The sequence below is a fragment of the Ceratotherium simum genome, chromosome 29 (genome assembly GCF_057802395.1).
Source record: "Ceratotherium simum simum isolate JZ-2026a chromosome 29, ASM5780239v1, whole genome shotgun sequence".
NCBI classification, from domain to species: Eukaryota; Metazoa; Chordata; class Mammalia; order Perissodactyla; family Rhinocerotidae; genus Ceratotherium; species Ceratotherium simum.
The window spans coordinates 12,769,003-12,787,260 of record NC_141928.1 but is presented as its reverse complement, the minus strand read 5'-3'; the positions used below and the strand labels follow the sequence as shown (position 1 = coordinate 12,787,260).

General features: G+C 36.5%; 2 protein-coding genes across 7 annotated transcripts in view; both read left to right on the top strand.

Annotated features, from left to right (window-relative positions):
• The window catches only part of RABGAP1 (RAB GTPase activating protein 1), a 160,730-nt gene that overhangs the window by 95,574 nt on the left and 46,898 nt on the right, over nt 1-18,258 (top strand). The window lies entirely within an intron of this gene.
• Nucleotides 92-3,342, top strand: GPR21 (G protein-coupled receptor 21). The gene has a single exon (XM_004423429.2). The coding sequence runs from the start codon at nt 560-562 to the stop codon at nt 1,607-1,609; it is 1,050 nt and encodes a 349-aa protein (XP_004423486.1). The 5' UTR covers nt 92-559; the 3' UTR covers nt 1,610-3,342.

Here is an 18,258-nt window from a genome sequence, read left to right as displayed (position 1 = left end):
AGAGTAAGGATCAGTTATGTGGGGTGCTACTGAGAGTAGCCATGAATAGTTGTACTGGGTGGGGTGGGATGGAGTGGGAGGGGTGATACCAGCCTGAGCTAGCCAGGTTCTTTGATTAGGGCATTGGATGCAAATGTAAAATACTCTCTCCTTTTCTTCTATCAGCTGTTCAGAGGAGACTCATTACAACTCCTGCTGAAGCTCCTAGTCTTCTTCCCTTCTCTTCTGCCCCTACCCCCTACCCTCACTGGCCTGAAGACATTGTACCCAGAGTTTGCCTTACCTCCCCAGTGTGCTATGTGTATGGTAAACCTGGTACTATGGCCTCGTCTGGGACTGGCCAGATAACTGCTGCTGGCTCTCCCTATTCCAAGGATTTAAAGGGGAATTGCACTGCAGGCAATGCACCAGAGCAGCAGCATCGGGAGCTTGGGGACTAAGGCTCCTCTGACATTATTACAAACACACAGAGCTGACCGCAATGACAGCAGCTGCTCCTTTGAACTGTTGGCAGCAGTCAAGCGGCAGCATGAAGTGAGAGATCACTCCTGAGCTCAAGATGAACTCCACCTTGGATGGTAATCAGAGCAGCAGCCCTTTCTGCCTCTTGGCATTTGGCTATTTGGAAACTGTCGATTTTTGCATTTTGGAAGTGTCGATTATCGTCTTTCTAACTGTATTGATTATTTCTGGCAACATCATTGTGATTTTTGTATTTCACTGTGCACCTTTGTTGAACCACCACACTACAAGTTATTTTATTCAGACTATGGCATACGCTGACCTCTTGGTTGGGGTAAGCTGCCTGGTCCCTTCATTATCTCTCCTCCACTACCCCCTTCCGGTAAAGGAGTCCTTGACTTGCCAGGTATTTGGTTTTGTAGTATCGGTTCTGAAGAGTGTCTCCATGGCCTCTCTGGCCTGTATCAGCATCGATAGATATATTGCCATCACTAAACCTTTAACCTATAATACCCTGGTTACGCCCTGGAGACTACGCCTATGTATTTTCCTGATTTGGCTGTACTCCACCCTGGTCTTCCTGCCTTCCTTTTTCCACTGGGGCAAACCTGGATATCATGGAGATGTGTTTCAGTGGTGTGCGGAGTCCTGGCACACCGACCCCTACTTCACCCTGTTCATCGTGATGATGTTATATGCCCCAGCAGCCCTCATTGTGTGCTTCACCTATTTCAACATCTTCCGAATCTGCCAACAGCACACAAAGGAAATCAGCGAAAGGCAAGCCCGCTTCAGCAGCCAGAATGGGGAGACTGGGGAGGTGCAGGCCTGTCCCGATAAGCGCTATGCCATGGTCCTGTTCCGAATTACTAGTGTATTTTACATCCTCTGGTTGCCATACATCATCTACTTCTTGTTGGAGAGCTCCACTGGCCACAGCAACCGCTTCGCATCCTTCTTGACCACCTGGCTTGCTATTAGTAACAGTTTCTGCAACTGTGTCATTTATAGTCTCTCCAACAGCGTCTTCCAAAGGGGACTAAAGCGCCTCTCAGGGGCCATGTGTACTTCTTGTGCAAGTCAGACCATAGCTAAGGACCCTTACACGGATAGGAACAAAGGCCCCCTTAATGGATGCCATGTCTGAAGTGGTTCGGATATTGGGTCACTATGTGTGTGTGTGTGTGTGTGTGTTTCCTTTTTATCTCTTTGTATTTCGAGTTCAGTAGGAAATCGGGGACAAAATAATTTGACTCTAAGCAATAGCAAACAAATGGTCCATCCAAAATACCTTCTAAGTTTGCAGAAATGATTTTCTAAAAAAGTGCTTTTCAATCAGAAGAATCAGGACTGTGAAGATAAATTGCTCTTGGTATCAATTTTTGTAATGTGGGAAATGACTATAGTTCTCAGATTTAAAATGAATAAAGCCATATCTAACACCTCTTTCCAGCTGGCATGACTGAACCTGAATGTGGAAAGCGTCAGCATTTTTAGAAGTCATCGTTTTCTTGTTGCTTTTCTGGGTTCTTTCCGGCTGCTTGGGCTTCACATGCAATTGATTTCTTTTAATGGAATATTAAAATACAGTGATGAATTAACAGGGTTTTTTAATTTATGTATGCCAAAGTATAACTACACTGCAAATTTCAACACTGTCATTTAAAAAGCCACGTTTTGTCTTATTCTCTTGAGAAAATTCTCAATACAGTGAATAATGTGAACACTTAAACATTAATTTTAGAATCTTGCGATGAACTGTGCAGCAAAAGTGTAGTAAATCATACAGTTTATGAAAAACTGGGCTACTTTTTGTGCTATGCTTCATGAGGATCTAAAGAAATATGTGCATAGAAAGTGATTGTGTTGCAGTATTTTTGCTGTGCCTTTGTGTGTGTATATTGAGAATATTTGAATTTAGTTAGATTTCTCTTTGATAGCAAAATATGTTTTAATAAGCTGAAAGATAATTAAATGATAGGCTGATGGATGCCATTTTTATGGTGAAAATATATAAAAATATATCTTGAGTCTTCTCTATTCATTTTATCCAGAGACTTCTGAAATATGAGAATATCAGGGAGAAAGTTGTCCTAAGCAACTGAGTCATAAAATATACTGTACATTTAACTATCTTGTTTTTAAAATAGAAGGGGATTGAGATTAAATTTGTGGTTAAATGGAATCAACTAATACAGTAGCAACTAATTCTTTTGAAAGCATTCTTTTAGTTAAGTGTTAAGGAACCCACATTTGAACGAGAAAAGGAGAAATTCTGATTAATCTAAGTCTCTCTTATTGCTATTCTCTTTCTGGAAAAAAATCCTTTGAGATACGGTTCTTTCCTTAATAGTCTTTTTTTTTAAGCCAAAGTACTAGTAAAATCTGTAGGATTTTATTATTATTATTCTGTAGAATTATTAATTGAGAGTACTGTGTATTTGTATGCAGTAGTGATGTTTTGTTCTTAAAAGTGATTATCTAGAGATGTTTTGTTCTTAAAAGTGGTTATCTTTAGAGCAAGAGGTTTATTTTTCTAAAAAGAGAGAAGGATTTCCCAGCAGCTCCAGGCATGAGAGTATTTCCTCTACTTTTCTACTGATTTTAATGTTTTGGAAGTCTTTAGGGGACTTATGTGATCTCTGCCTTTGGCTAGATGTTGTTATCTGGGTGTGACAGTAGTGTTCAGTGACATGGAAGATGGAAGAAACCCAAGGGACATGGGTAAAAGTGGGTATTTGAATCCAAGAAAGGACATGGATATTTATAAAACAGGCAGATATGCTTTGGTTTTTTGTCATGATATTAGAAAACCTCCTACCACTTTATAAAATAAAGGGCAGCATTCTTATGATTTTAGGTTTTAGATATCGATTTGATTTTAACCTCAAAAGTATTCATTTAAACTTTTTCATTTTAAGTGAATAAGTATTACATAAACATTTAAACTTCAGATTCTGAATTTTTCCCAAAAGCTTGCTTGCTCTTTATATTTAATATTAGAAAATTTGATTCTAAGCTGTTTAAAAATTTCGAACTCATTGAAATTGCAAGTTGTTCGCAATGGCTTTGTTAAATTGCCATTTGAAGTGGAAGACCTTTTCTGTTGGATTACGAAATATAGTTTTGCACATTTCCCCTTTAAGTGGCACAGACCTAAAAAAATCAAGATTTCCTTTCTTTCATGTATGTTGGAGAATGTAACCTGTTCAAATTTGCACGGTTCGCTTGTGAATTTTCAGTTCAGCAAATATGGGAACATTTAAAGAGTTAATTTTTATAAAAAACTAATGTTAAATCAGTAGATTTTACTTTTGGGGGTGCTGAGCCCTTTAAATTTTTCCTCCAGTAGGGTTTCATCTTGTGAGAATGGAAAAGCAAAGATATCTGTTTAATTTTCTAAAAATTGCTCATCAAGCTGGTCTTTTAGTGACTGGAAAGACAACTCTTTTAATAAGCTTTTGTTCATAGATTTTTACGTTTTTGTCCTAATACCAAATTTAGATGTTATTAGAGGCATTTTTTTTCCCATTAGAATCTTTATCAGTCTCTCATCCTAAAACTGAAGTAGAAACTAAGTAGATGTAGTAATTTTAAAGAAAAATAAAGCCCCTTGCCCCCCACCACTGATACTTGCTTAGTATGAGATGTTTTTCCAGTTTATCTTATCTTCATTGAACTGTATAAACTTTAAGGTTTCTTTCAGATACCAGTTTTATTCTCACACTCATTGTCTATAGTGCTTTTTTGTTTTTATTTTCGTGTGTGTGTGTCTGTATATATGTGTGTTGGGGAGAGGGGACACTCTTGGATGCAATCATACAGTCTTCTGTGGCTGGGGGCAGTTTCTATGTGATACATTTAGAGTGTTTGTGTTTAACCTTTTTATTCTGGCATATTTAATGCACCATTTGATGACGTTTGGTTTAAATACCAATCTGACTAGTTCAGAATGAGAAAAAAGTATATTTTTAGACTCAGTTACCTTGGGCTTTGGCAAGACAGCACATTTAACTTTATATGGTATATGACTGATATCAGAGGAAGCATAAGCTTTTGGTGATTGTGTTGAAATTATTTCATAGTAAATTTTAAAATAAGACTATACTTATTGTTATATTTGTGAATTAGTTGTGTGTTTTTATAAAATGATTTCAGTGAAGTTGTGTTTTTTCCTCTTAGAGTGGAAAAGCAATTACAAAAGGACAATGCTCTGCTTTAATGAAAGAACAATCTTATACCAGAATGGATATTTGAATTTTTCATGGACCTATTGACTCACTCTAAATTCCATTTTGGAAAGGATTTTCTTTAAGCTTTACTTCTGGATAAATTCCTTGTTGAGCCTTTTATAGTGGCTTTTCCTTTTTACTTGAATAATGGTCTCAGTATTTTAAGGATTGGGAAAACTTGAATTTTTGTACTATAAATGTATTGTCCACCTCTTTGAACTTGAAAATGAAGCAACAGGGTCAGGGTTACAGGCTCCCAGATGGTAGAGTGGTTTCTGGGAGAGTTTCCTCAGCTTTTCAGGTTTGATTGAAAAATCTGCACAGTAGCTTTGTAGGAAATACTTTAATTTCACTGACTGTGTTTTGTATCATAAAAGATTTGTGAAATAAATTATTGGCAAACCAGAATTTATTGTTATATGATCAGATTTGGGGAGGTTTAAGGATGGGAGGATCATGGCACTATGAGATTTTTTTAAAGTCTTCATAAATCATTCTATCTGTTGATTTTTGCATAATTTTTCCATTTCAGGTTGAAGAAAAACTAAATATTTTATATTAAATGTACACATTATTAATATATTTTGGAGACCCTGGGATATTCTAGACATTTCTAATGACTGTAAATGAGTCGTTTGGTTTTTCTTCAAAATTTGGGTGACGAAAGGGCATCATGATATGATTAAAATGAACCTTGAACTGAGAATCAAATAATCTAGGTTACTGTTACTAATTAACTAGTTCGTAAGGGCAAGTTGCTTCTCTAAGCACTTAATTTCTTCCATAAAAGGAGATGATAATCTCTTAATCCCTCATAGGGTTACTTTGAGGATTGAATTAGATTGTGGATATAAAAGTACTTTGTAAAATGTAAAGTGCTTTGCAAATAAAAATGAGTACTGTTATTTGTTTCTGCCATAGATTTACATCTAAGGAAGTTGTGCAGAATGATGTAGTATTCCTCCACGTTAAGATCTTTGAAGCTCAATGCTATGTGACTATTCCATGCTACTTAGCAATCCCAAATTTGAGAAGAGAGGCTGATAAATCCTCACCTTTCTAAAATGACAGTAGCTTTAAATTCAATATAAAACTATTTTCATTTACTTCCTGTACTTATCTGCAAAGTTTCTGAAGGCAGGAACAGTGTCTCTTCATATCTTTATCCACCAAATCTAGTACTGGACCTGGCTCAGAGCAGAAGTTTTAGTAAATTTTATAGAATTAATGGATGACCCTTTTGTAATTATTACTTCTAGTCATTATAAAGCAGTGATGTTCAAAAGGTTGTCCAGAGCCCATAAGCAATTTTGCCTTTGGTCAGAGCCATTCTCGACTCTCAATAATATCTTTTTTTATTACTAACAAACTAGTGTGGGAATGTGCCTGCTCTGTAAGCTAGGTCACTTTAGTCCTGGAAACCCTGGAGCCTTGTCCCAGGGAACTTCAGGCACTGCTGTCAAACTGCCCATTTCTCACAGCATGGATAAGAAATATGTAGTTGGATCACACCTTCTTCTTGGCTCTGGATCCAGATAAGGTGGGCTGTAAAAATCAGTGACAAGAGGAGCTATAGAACAGGTTGATGAAAGAAACTGTTCTAACTCTGATTTTGCTTTGTCTCCCTTTCTGTCTTGACTAGTTTTCTAGTTCTGTCTTCCCTTTCTTTCCTTACTTTTCTTAACACGCTATTGGTCATGTATTTGGAGGGAGGTGCTTCAAATGGTACTGCTCTAGGGTGTGGAAAATTGTATTATGCAATAACATTGGCATTTAGGGAAAGTTTCAGAAGCAATCAAGAAGCTCTTATGCAGCAAGCTCTGCTATATGCCAGACAGGATTGCTAGCTGGCCTCAGGATACAAAGAAGGATCACATGATTCCTTTCTTGTAGAACTTTATAGTTTTTGGGTGTTTCATATGGAAAAATTCTGTGATTATCTGTGTTTCAAAAAGCCTCACAGAGTGACTTTATCTGGAGGAATTTACCAAGGCCTACTGGTGGGACAGGTGGTACACCATGGATCTATTTCTTGGGGTGAGTTCACATGATGCCAGTGTATAAAATCATAATGTCACTTTATTAGTTTAAAAAAAAAAAATGCTAGCAGTAGGGAGCAGTCTTTCCATATTGGTAGATCTTCATGGGAAGCCAAACCGTATTCAGAATGCTGCTTGGTGAGGATGGAATCTCAGAATATGATTCTATAATGTGAACGTTTACTGGTAGCAGACTAAGCCCAATGTCACATCTCCACAATCAGGAAACTCGGTCACTGAGATCATAATACAAGTTGAAATCATCTCTGCTTCCAGTACTGACCAACCTGCCTTCTAATTGACATATTATTTCTTTAAATTAACTTCTTTTGTTACTTGTCTTTTAGTAAATTCCTTGCAAGCCTTTGTAGTCTTCTAAGCCTGGTACTCATTCTTTCTTTTTGAGGTGGTTTTATATCACTGGTCTTATCTTTTACCGTAAAACATTGTTTTATGATTTAATATTCAAAGGAAGGCTTTATTTATGTTAGTTCAGGGGAGCAACTCATCTTGGTTTTCATGTAGCACCTATATACTATCTAGTTGGAAAAGCAAGATGTATGACACAATCTATAAAAATTAATAATCTCAGATAATTAGCATTGAAACATTAAATATATAGAATGTCAGATCATGTCTAGCAAAGAGGATGGGGACAGACATTTGAGCTGTAAAAGACCTTAGAGATCCTTTGGTCTAATTCTCTCTTTTTACAAACAGGAAACCAGTACAGTGGCTACACGTCTATTTATGATAATACCCAGACTTCCTACTTCCTAATCCATTGCCCTTTTCTGTTAAACCATGTTGCTTTTCCAGAGGAGTTGGAGTTTGGCTTCACTCAGCCAGGCCCTGAATGAATAAGATTTAAATAGGCTAAAATGGAGGGGGTGTGTGTGTGTAATTATAGATATTGGAAGCATTATGGGCAACGATATAATGTTAATTGAGGCTTATTATGTTTCAGGAGATTTTGTAAATTTTGTCTTATTTAATCCTTTCAACACTGTATGAGCTAGAGACTATTATTAACTCCATTATACAGATGAAGAGACTGAGATTTAGAGTTGTCAGAGTCACACAGTTAATAAGTAGAAGATCTGGGATTCCAACCCAGTTCTTTCTGGCTCTAAAGCCTACATTCTTACTGCGTTTAATTCTCACAGGAACTTGTCAGGTAGTTATTTTTATTATCCTTATTTTACAGGTGAGAAAATTTAGGCTTCGAGAGATTAAGAAACTTATCAATATATAAGCTAACTCCTAAAAACATATGATAGACTTCTTAACTAAATATAACAGATTGAATATGCATATTTATTTCTGTTAAACTCCACTGAAAAGAATAGCAAAGGTATAACATATATGGACAAAAAGAAAAGGAGTAGAAATGATGGCAGATGAATGAAGCCAACAAAATTTTGGAAAATAGAAATCCAGTGGACAAGTGGTAACTGACTCAGCAGAATTGAGAAAGCTGAATCCTAAAGTCAAGTGGGGAGGGGCAAAAAGAAGCAAGCTGATTTGCCCATAGAACCCAGTAAATACTTGGGAATTGGATTCCCGAGATGTCTGTACAGGCAGAGAGTAGTATGAAGCTGCATATCTGAAAACTAAAGAATTGTTAGAAAGTTTATATAAGAAACATTTAGATACCATCACCACCCACGTCCCGCACTCCTCCACTCCATGCCATCTTGATTACCATCCTAAGCTGCCCCAAGCAGGCAACTGCTTTTTCACCATCCCAGCAGAATATGGGAGATTTACTCTTTGGAGAGGTTGAATCACAGACATCTGGATGCCAGGCATAGCTGAGGATGGGCCTAAGATGCCTTGTTGAAAACATGAGTGTCAAGAGAAAGTCCACCTATTTTTATTAAATAGTCTCCTTGATAATCAGTCTCTTCACTCCCAGAATCTCTCAATCAGCCTTAACCTTCTAAGCAGGAGATGAAGAGTCCAGTCTGGGGACTGATATTTGAGGGCTTCCAAACCAGGCACATTCCCAGCTCATCAGTCAACAAATTCCACCCATGAATACAGAGCTTCCAGTTAGTTTTTTACTCCTCTTTTAATATTAATGGTCAGCCAGAGATCACTGGTCTTTTGAGAAATTCTTCTCACATAAAATAGCCTAGGACAAAAGAAATCAGAGGAAACAGAAGCAACGCAAGTCACAGAAGAAAATGTAAAAAAAAAAAAAATCCAACTGTAATATTTTCAGAAAAGATTTTGACCCATTAAAGGAGAATAGGATGCCATAAAAAAAAAAAAAGAATAAAGCGCTCTTGAGATTTAATATATCATCTGACAATTTTAAAAATCGGAAAAGTTGGAAGATAACATTAAAGTAGCCTGGCTAGTGAAACAAAAGACAATAAAGTAGATAAAAAGCAAGACAATTAGGCCCAATTTCTAGCATGATTGTCAGAAACAGAATAGAGGAAAAGAAAGGAGGAAATTCTGAAATATCACAAGGAAAATTTCCAGAACTGATGGATATGAGTTTCCATAATGAAAAGGACTAGCTTAATGTGGTAAAAAGACTTGATGACGGCAAATCATTATAAACTTTCAGAACACTAGGGGTAAAGAAAAATCCTAAAATCATCTTGGTCTGGAGCAGGGATCCGGGAGAGTGGAAACACAGTGCGGAGTTCAGAATAGCCTTGGACTTACCGCCTCATTGGAGCAAGAAGATAATGGGGTGTCACTTAAAAATTTTGAGGAGAAATGATTTTTAACCTAGAATTTTATGTCCCGTCAAACTTTCATTCAAGTGTGAGGGTAAAATAAACCCATTTTGAGATATACAGCATCTCCAAGTATTTACCTGCCTTACATATTTTCTCAGGAAGTTACTGAAGGATGTGCTTCCCCAGAATGAGGGATGAAATCAAGAAAGAGGAAGATAGAGAACTCAGGAAACAGGAATTCCGACACAGGAGAGAGGTGAAGAGAATGCCCACAGAGATGGGGAAGGAAAGCTCTAAGAAGTCAGATGTGCGCAGACCCAGAAAGCACCTAGTTCAAATTGGAGGAGACGGAAGGAGGGCACTAGGAGGTATATCTTTGGAAAAAGATAATTGAGAGGAATTTACGATTCTGTCAGGTTTGTAGAAGAATTGGTGATAGATAAATAGAATACTGAAGGAAAGAAAAAAATTAGGCAATTAGTAACTTCAGAAAAAGTAGAAAATTAAAGAAGAAGGGAAATCTAATCATGATATACTCTGATTCAGTTATGAACAATATTGATTTAACCAAAAATTGTAGCAGAATTATGTTGAGAGTCATGATGAGGGGAATAGAAGTATGTGTGGAGAGTGGGTGGGGTTGGGGACTGTAACAGAGCTACAGTATCATCTCCCATACTAAAAAGTCTGAAAAAAACCAGAAAATAGCAATTTAAGTATTTTGTTCAGAAATATGAAGAAACAACAAATAGCTTAAAAATGAAAGATCAAAATGGTTGCCTCTGGGGAGCAGGGAGGAGTGAGGGGTCTGCTCTTTTTCATTGTAAGCTGTGTACCATTTGAGCTTCACAGCTATGTAGGTGTATTATTTTTTATGAAAAGCAAAGTCCACACTTAGGAAAAGGCAAATGTATTTTAGCAGCAGGTTTGGGGCATATTACTGAAGTAGAGAATGAGAGCATCATCGCACTATATTACCTATGGCCCTGCACAGAGCAGTTTTCTATTCATGTCCTTTCATCCCCCTATGATGACAGGCAAAGGGGATATCATCTTTCTTTTACAGTTGTGGAAACTGAGTTTTGAGGCTGTACGACCTTTTTGATTCCTAATCTACTACATCATTATGCCTCATAGGTATCTATTTGGATTTTTTTAGATTTTTTTAATTTTGGTTTTTACCAAGAGAAGACAGCAGACACTGGAAAGCATTTTTCTTTGACATCATGAGAAGGAATACATGAAAACGAGTGTGTGTGTATGTATATAATGTGTATGTGTGTACTGGTATACGAGTGTCTATAATACCAGACCTGGCATTATGAGATCATGAGAAGAATGCAAAGTACTGTGTGGTGTTCATAGGTGAGGAGATGTGTGTTAGATGGGTTTCCTTGCAAGGTAGTATATGAGATGGGCTAGGCTCTGGGTAGAATAGGATTTCTATAGTCTTGTCTCCACCCCCGCCCCCGCCCCTTGAATGAGATTGATATAAACTGTCCCAGCTGGAGAGGATTAAAGGCACCCAAAGGATCAATAGACAAAAGACCCTAAGAAAGTGACCTACAATTATCAGACAATAATATGACATAAGAAAGCCCTTTGCAAAGCAAAAGCACATCTTTATGTTAAATTACCATGACTGTAGTCACTTAATGAAAGAGTTATTGGCTCGTTACAAAAAGATTGTATTGGCTTTGAACAAAATACAAAAGTATGAGTCTTTTCAAAGTAAAACTTCAAATTTTGTGTCTATCAGTTTTCAACAAATACGTGTTGAGTTGAATTAGACAATATTTTCGGGAAAAAGCAAAAGTTACAGCTCTCAACAGCGTGGTTTATTTCTGAAGTTCCTTCCAGAAAGACTGGGGAAATCCCCACTGAAGCCATTTATTTATAGCTAGACCAAAAAAAAAATTTTTTTAAAGGACATTTGTGGGTCTCGGTCTTCATTGGCCCCTGAGGAACAGAATCTGACTCAAAAGGCTTTTTCATTTTTAAAAGTTCTCCTTCTTCATGACATGATATTGTAGGAATTGAAACCATTCCTGCTTACATTATGATAACATCCTGTATTGTTAACATCATTGTACTGAGGATGTGTATTGCCTACAGAGCAATGGAAATAGAGTTAGAACAAAATTTAGATCCTAGTTCTGGCAATTTATTAGGTAATCTTAATCTATCTGAACTTCAGAAGAATAAGTGAAGATGACACCAACATTATAGGAGTTGGTTCAAGAGCAGATGCATGTTACATTAATAATAAAGCTCTTTACATTGTTACTGCATTACTTTATACTCTTGGATCCCTTTTTTTTTTCCCCTGAGATAAAGAGGAAGGTATTGAAAAGAGCATGGATTTTGGAATTTCTGGCCCTTTGTTTTCTGCTCTGTAAAATGGAATCATATCATACCCCCTCATTAGAATTATTGTGAAAATTAGATACTAGCATGTTTTAAGTATATAGAATTGTGCACGGTGGCATCATAGGAGCTGGGTAAAAGATGGTTGCTGTCATTTCTTTGTCACATAGAGGTCAGAATCTCCCGGTGACTTCCAGGGCCTGCTGCAAATCAGCATATACCTTCAGAGGAAAGGCCCTGGGTAAGTATGGAGCGACTTGGTGGGCTTCCTTCTCTCAGGGAATCGTAAACCCCTCAAGACCTGCATTGATGGTTTGCTCCATCAAGATACTGATGTTTTATGTATTTTGTCCTGCTTTTATATTATGAGCTTCAGGAGGATTAGTCCTATACAATTCTCAGACATTGTTACATATATTTAGATGTACTTCATCAAGGAACAAGTCATTGGGGCTTACAGTAAGAGCTTTAATAGGTTAACAGTGGAAAGGAAATTTGGGACTGAAGTGATGAAGAGGTATCACTTTAATTGAGCTTTATAAATGAGTTGTAGTAGGAAAAAAAATTGTGGCAAAAGGTGTTTTAAGCTTCAAAGGCCTGATGAAGAGGGGCCATTCATATAGTTAAGGAATAAAGAGACCATGTAATATATAATGATTAAAAGTATGTGCTTGAGAGGTAGACAGACCTGGATGTGAATCCTAGCCCTGCTGCTTACTAACTGTGAGACCTGGGAAAGGTACATAATCCCTCTTAGTCTCTGTTGTTTTAACTAATAGCACTATCTTACACAAGTATTGTAAGGATTAAATGAGCTAACGCATGTGAAGCTCTTACCAGGGCACTCAGTAAGCATTCAGTACATGTTAGCTGGTGCTGCTATCTTCCTTGTGAATAGGGCAGCATGGATGAACCAGAGCTTTCAGGTTGAGGTATGATGAAGAGTAAGGTCAGAAATATAAATTGGGGCTACCTGGTCTGGAATAAATGGCTGAGGGGTTTGATTCTAATTAGGAATTAGAAATGGACTTAAGGGCCGGCCCTGTGGCTTGGTGGTTAAGTGCGCGCGCTGCGATGCTGGTGGCCCGGGTTCGGATCCCGGGTGCGCATCGAGGCACCACTTCTCCGTTCATCCTGAGGCCGAGTCCCACATACAGCAGCTAGAAGCATGTGCAGCTACGACATACAACTATCCACTGGGGCTTTGGGGGGAAAAATAAAATAAATAAAATCTTTAAAAAAAAAAAAAAAAGAAATGGACTTAAGATTTTTGAGTAGGCGAATGACATAAATATAGAATCCTGAAGTGATAGAGCTGGAAGATCCCTTAGAGGTCATAGTCGAGACTCCTCCTTTCACAGATGGAGAAAGGGAGACCCACAGTAGTGACGTAGTTAATTAGTTGCAGAACTGGGACTAGAATCCAGGTCCTAGACCTCTCTTAGACTCAATCATGCCACCAAAATAAGTCCGAAGGGTTGTTCAGCATTTGTGAAGTGGAAAATGGGAGTTTCCAGCAGGTTTGGAAAAAAGGAAACAAGTGTTCAGATTTTGGTGTGTATTAAATAAAATAAATAAAAATAGTCTTTCCATTGGTACTTTTAGTCAATCAAGAGAACAGTAGAAAGTTCTCTTGATCACTGGCAACCACCTCAGAAATATTTGTTAGGGGAAATAAAAATATGTGAAATGGGTGATTGTAGAATGCCTCCACTGGTATTTATAGTGTTTCTGCTACTATTGAGAATGGAGGGTGAAGTTTTTGCTTAAATAAAATTAAAGATCACTGCTTATCCAGTACCTTTTAAAGTTGCTGTTTCCTAAGAATTTTACTTAGAAGAACATAAAAATAATTTAATTCCAGGAGGGCTCTTACTACTTATTAAGTAAGACATTATTACGTAGATACTAATAGTAGACTTTGGCTGGTATTACACCTGTGTGCTGATCGGTTTTAAGTTTTTAGGTTAACAGAAAAAGATCCCAGTCATTACATCTTTATACATTAATGATGAAGTAAGATAACTTACAAATATTTAAATATTTATTTCTTGATAATTGTTTCTTAAGATTAGTTCTTTCATAGAAAAGTTAAAATCTTAAATGTGATTTTTCTTATACATTGGGGCTCAAGGAAACATCACTTTTGCCTGAAAACGATATAAAAATATAAAATTAAGATAAACGTTGAGACCCAGGACATATACCTATAGTCTGTGAATGTGTCTGAATGCACACTTCTTCCAGAATTCTAAATACAGTTCAGCAATTCACTGATGGAGATATTTGTGACTAGTATCATTCAAACACAAATTCTCATTTAATGTTTGTTAACTCTTATAAGAGCAGTGAACTCTGCAGCGTTGTCAAGTCATATTTTAATACATCTTGCCGTTTTACAGCTGCTATGTATTTTTGCTACTCAATAGCCACACTTAAATCTCTGACTGAAGACTTGTTATTTTCAAAAGAAACTAACTCTTTAAAGTAAAACTGAGTATATGTTAAGCATGATGAAACATACATAAATATTTTCTTAGAAATCAGAATTTGATTGATTTGGTTATATAAAAACATAGTTTGAGGAATGTGGGTCTTGATCGTGTGTGTGTATGAGGTGTGTTATGAGTGAGTGATTTTGAGAAGATTTTATTCTTGGCATATAATGCTTTATAAAATCTTTAAGCAAAGACTATGTCAAACAATACCATATGTATTAAGCTGTACTAAGAGGGTGTTCGATGTGCAGTTTTGCTCAATAATACAATTGAAATAAGTATTTGGAAGTCATCACAGTTATCAGAAACATTTGTTTGGAATATGACTTTGTAATAATTTTGTGTGTTCAAACTTAGCTGACTCGTAAATTACCTCCTCCACACCTTTTTACTCAAAACAGCACATTTTGTGCTCACTTTTGTCAGGTAATAATTCTTGAGTATTTTCTGCTCTTGAGCCTCTCCATGATGGATTACCATGAAGGAAAATCAACAATAGGAAAGCAGGAAAAGGTTGACAGTACAGTTAGCATTTATGCCTTATCTATACATGATTTGGGACAGTTTTGCCAAACATTGAATAATTTTCCTGTGGGAAACTTGAGCCCTAAAAGGAAATGAGCATAGCTAAAAGGCTGCATGTCACATGGGACTTAGATTTATTTTTAGAATGGCACTATAATGCCATATTTGGATTGAAACAATGTGATAGCAGTACATTATTTCATTAAAAAGCTGTCTTTTCTGAAGAAGTCATCTAATTTTCTATTGCATTGTATGCTATAGATTCAACATAGTAAGTATATAACTATTCAGCTGATAGAGTACTAAAGTATGTATTAAAGTTAGAGGCGCTTATTTGGCAAACACTTCTGGAGCCTGCTCTCTGAGTCTGCTTTTTGTAATAAAGATTCTTTGGCAGTTCATTGATTATAGTACATAGTTGTCATGTTTGGTGTAGTTTTCTTTATTGAAAGGGAAAAAGAATAAGTAAGGATTAGTACCTTGGGGATTGGTATAGTTATTTGATTGTCTTGAAATGGAAGAGCTCTTTACTAAATGAGGCAATGATAATAGAGAAACCCAAATGTATTATTGCCTCTGAGAAATGATTAAAAAAAAAAAAAAGATAATCAGCAAAGATATTTCATAGTGAGCTCTCCAGAGTTAGCATGGTTCATGGGTTAAAAGAAAACACTCTTATTGCACCATTTATATTTTGTGTCAGTTTTTCTGCTGCTTGATTTGTCGTCTTTGTAATTTCATTTTGTTATGATAAATTATGATATTGGTAATATAGAATGGATTTCTGAATTGCACACTATCTAAAATTACAGATTCCCCACGGGGCACTAAGTCCCAAACATAGGAAAATTTGCCAAATACACATTTTGTCCCTTGGCTTCTCTCCCAAGGTTGGAAATACGCCAACATCATAAATCTCAAGTATGATGGGAAAGAGCTGCCACTCATGTACAGGCCTTATGCTACCTGCTTTCCATATAGTATCTCATTTGCTTCTCATAAACTCTCTGAGGCAGGGACCATTGTGTAAATTTTGGGTAGGGGTTTTAAGGCTCAGACTAGTTAAGTGACTTGTCCAAGGTCACACAGTTAAAGTGGGGGAGGCAGAATTCAGAGACAGAACTGTCTGACCCTAGAGTTAGTGTTCTGTCCATTATATTGTGTGACCTAGGGAGAGCACGTAAATTCCATCTTCTTTGTTTGTCAGAAGTCCAACTCGTCTTTGCATAGTTGCAGCCAGATTCCGAAATGCCTTCCGTTTACCTCCATGTGTGTGAAAATCTAGTTCCAGTTTGCTCTGTGTTTGATATGTTGGAGCATGTGTTTGATGCGTTCAGAATGAAAATTTTAAAACATTAATTACTGAATACCTACATAGTGTTTCATTTATTTAAATATGTTAAAGATCAGTTTCTTGTCTTTGGTCCAGCTTTTGAAGTCTTTTATTAAGTGTTATTCCATGACAGTTTTACTGGAATTATGATTTTTGCCTCCAAGAGCAAATCACTAGGATAAACATACAAAGCAACATCTGCCTCCAAATCTAGTTTCCGCTAAAATCCTTGCTATCGCATTGGTGGGGAAGAACAGCACTGCGGCTTGAAAGATTTAAAGAGCAGTGGTGTTAGCCACATAGGGACAAGTCAAAATATGTTTGCATGGGCACACGTGTTTTATGTCCTTAAGATCTGAGTTTAAGATGATGTTTTTGCATTGTCAGTGTTAAGTGAGCACATCAATCAGATATTTATTTATAGAATTCTTGTTGATTGAATTACAAAATGAAGGGGCTTTAATTTGTTTTGTATAAATACATTGTACCTCATATTACTAAGGTAATTGAGAATTATTAGAATTCTTATTCTAATATTAGAATATTATTAGAATATTTATAACTCAACAAAATAGAAAAATGTAAGTAAGAAAGAGATTTGGAAAATAGAGGTAGAACAGGAAGATAATACACAGATATACAGGCCACGCGGTCCTGTGTTGTTTAAGATTGGGCTGCGAATTTGGTTCTGAGCTTCCTGGGGGCCAAAATAAAAATGGACATTTCATCATTGCCCATGGGGAAAAAATACCCGCATTTCTTTAGGAGAAACAAAATTTCTGATAGGGACACTAAGTAATGTGGTAGGAGGTGTCCTCACCACCATGAAATAACAAGGTTTCTATAGCAGTTTCTTTTTTTTTTGATGGTCTTAAAACATGCCACTAGCACAATTTTGTGAAGATGGTTCTTTGAAGATATTGCGGTCTGAAAGTGGTCAGCCCTAATCAAAGAATAAAACTTGGAATATTTGAAAGATTACTGATTTTTTTTTTTTATCTGAAATATTGGATAAAAACATGTATGGCCTACCATACATGTTGGAGGCCACCTAGCATTTAGGGAAAATGCCTTTTCTTTGAATAACTTATTGAAGGGCAACATGTTAAGATTTTTTCACTTTGTTTTTATGTTTAGGCACATAATAAGTTTCTCTACCTGTTACTAGGGCCTTAGTTATTTCTGCTTTTTCATAAATGCTGAACAGCCTTCATTCATATGAGTTAAGAAGGAAGCACATTCATAGGAGTAAAAAGAAGGAGCACATTTTCAAAGTCTGTGCCATGTCAATTTTAGTTATAAGAGTCTAGAAGACAAAAGCATTTTTTTTGCATATTAGGAATTATAAATGCCACTCACAATTGATAAGAGAATTTTTTTACTTTTTCGGTGTATTTATTTGGGTTAAGAATGTGGGCTAGAAAGCCAGTTGGGTTCCAGTCTCAGCTCCTCACTTTTCTAGCCAAGTGATTTAACTTCTTTCCTCATTTGTCAAATGGGAGAAATAATAGAACCCACTGCAAAGGGTTGTTAAGATAGAGCTATATGATCTATCTATATATAAGGTGTTTAGAACAATGACTACAGATCCACCTTAGCTCTTGTTATTCTTGCTTAGTCTATAAAAATGAATTTGTCAATGGGAGATAAATGGCTCTGAACATTATGTGTATCATATATCCCCTTGAGAATTCATTTATTCAACAGATATTTATTGAGTGCCTACTATTTGTCAGGCACTCTTCTAGGGGTTAGAGATGCACGTGAACAAAACAGAAATTTCTGCCCTCCTGAAGCTTCATATTCTAGTGAATCTGTTAAAATCCCTAAACACTCTCCTTGGAAAAATACACACACAACTTTACATACAGTGTCAGAGAATTTATGGTAACCCATAAGTCTGTGTATTAAATCTCAGCCTAAGAATACTATACATACCTTCTTTTTATTTTGTCAGAGTTCCTGTGAGGCGTTTCTTAAGATGGGTACAGTATTTGATTTTAAAAGACAAAGCTATTGTTTAAGAGACAAAGTAATTGTTCTTATTTTTTTAATCACCTTTTTTGGCTCTATCAAATTAGAAATGCTGTTAGATTTAACATG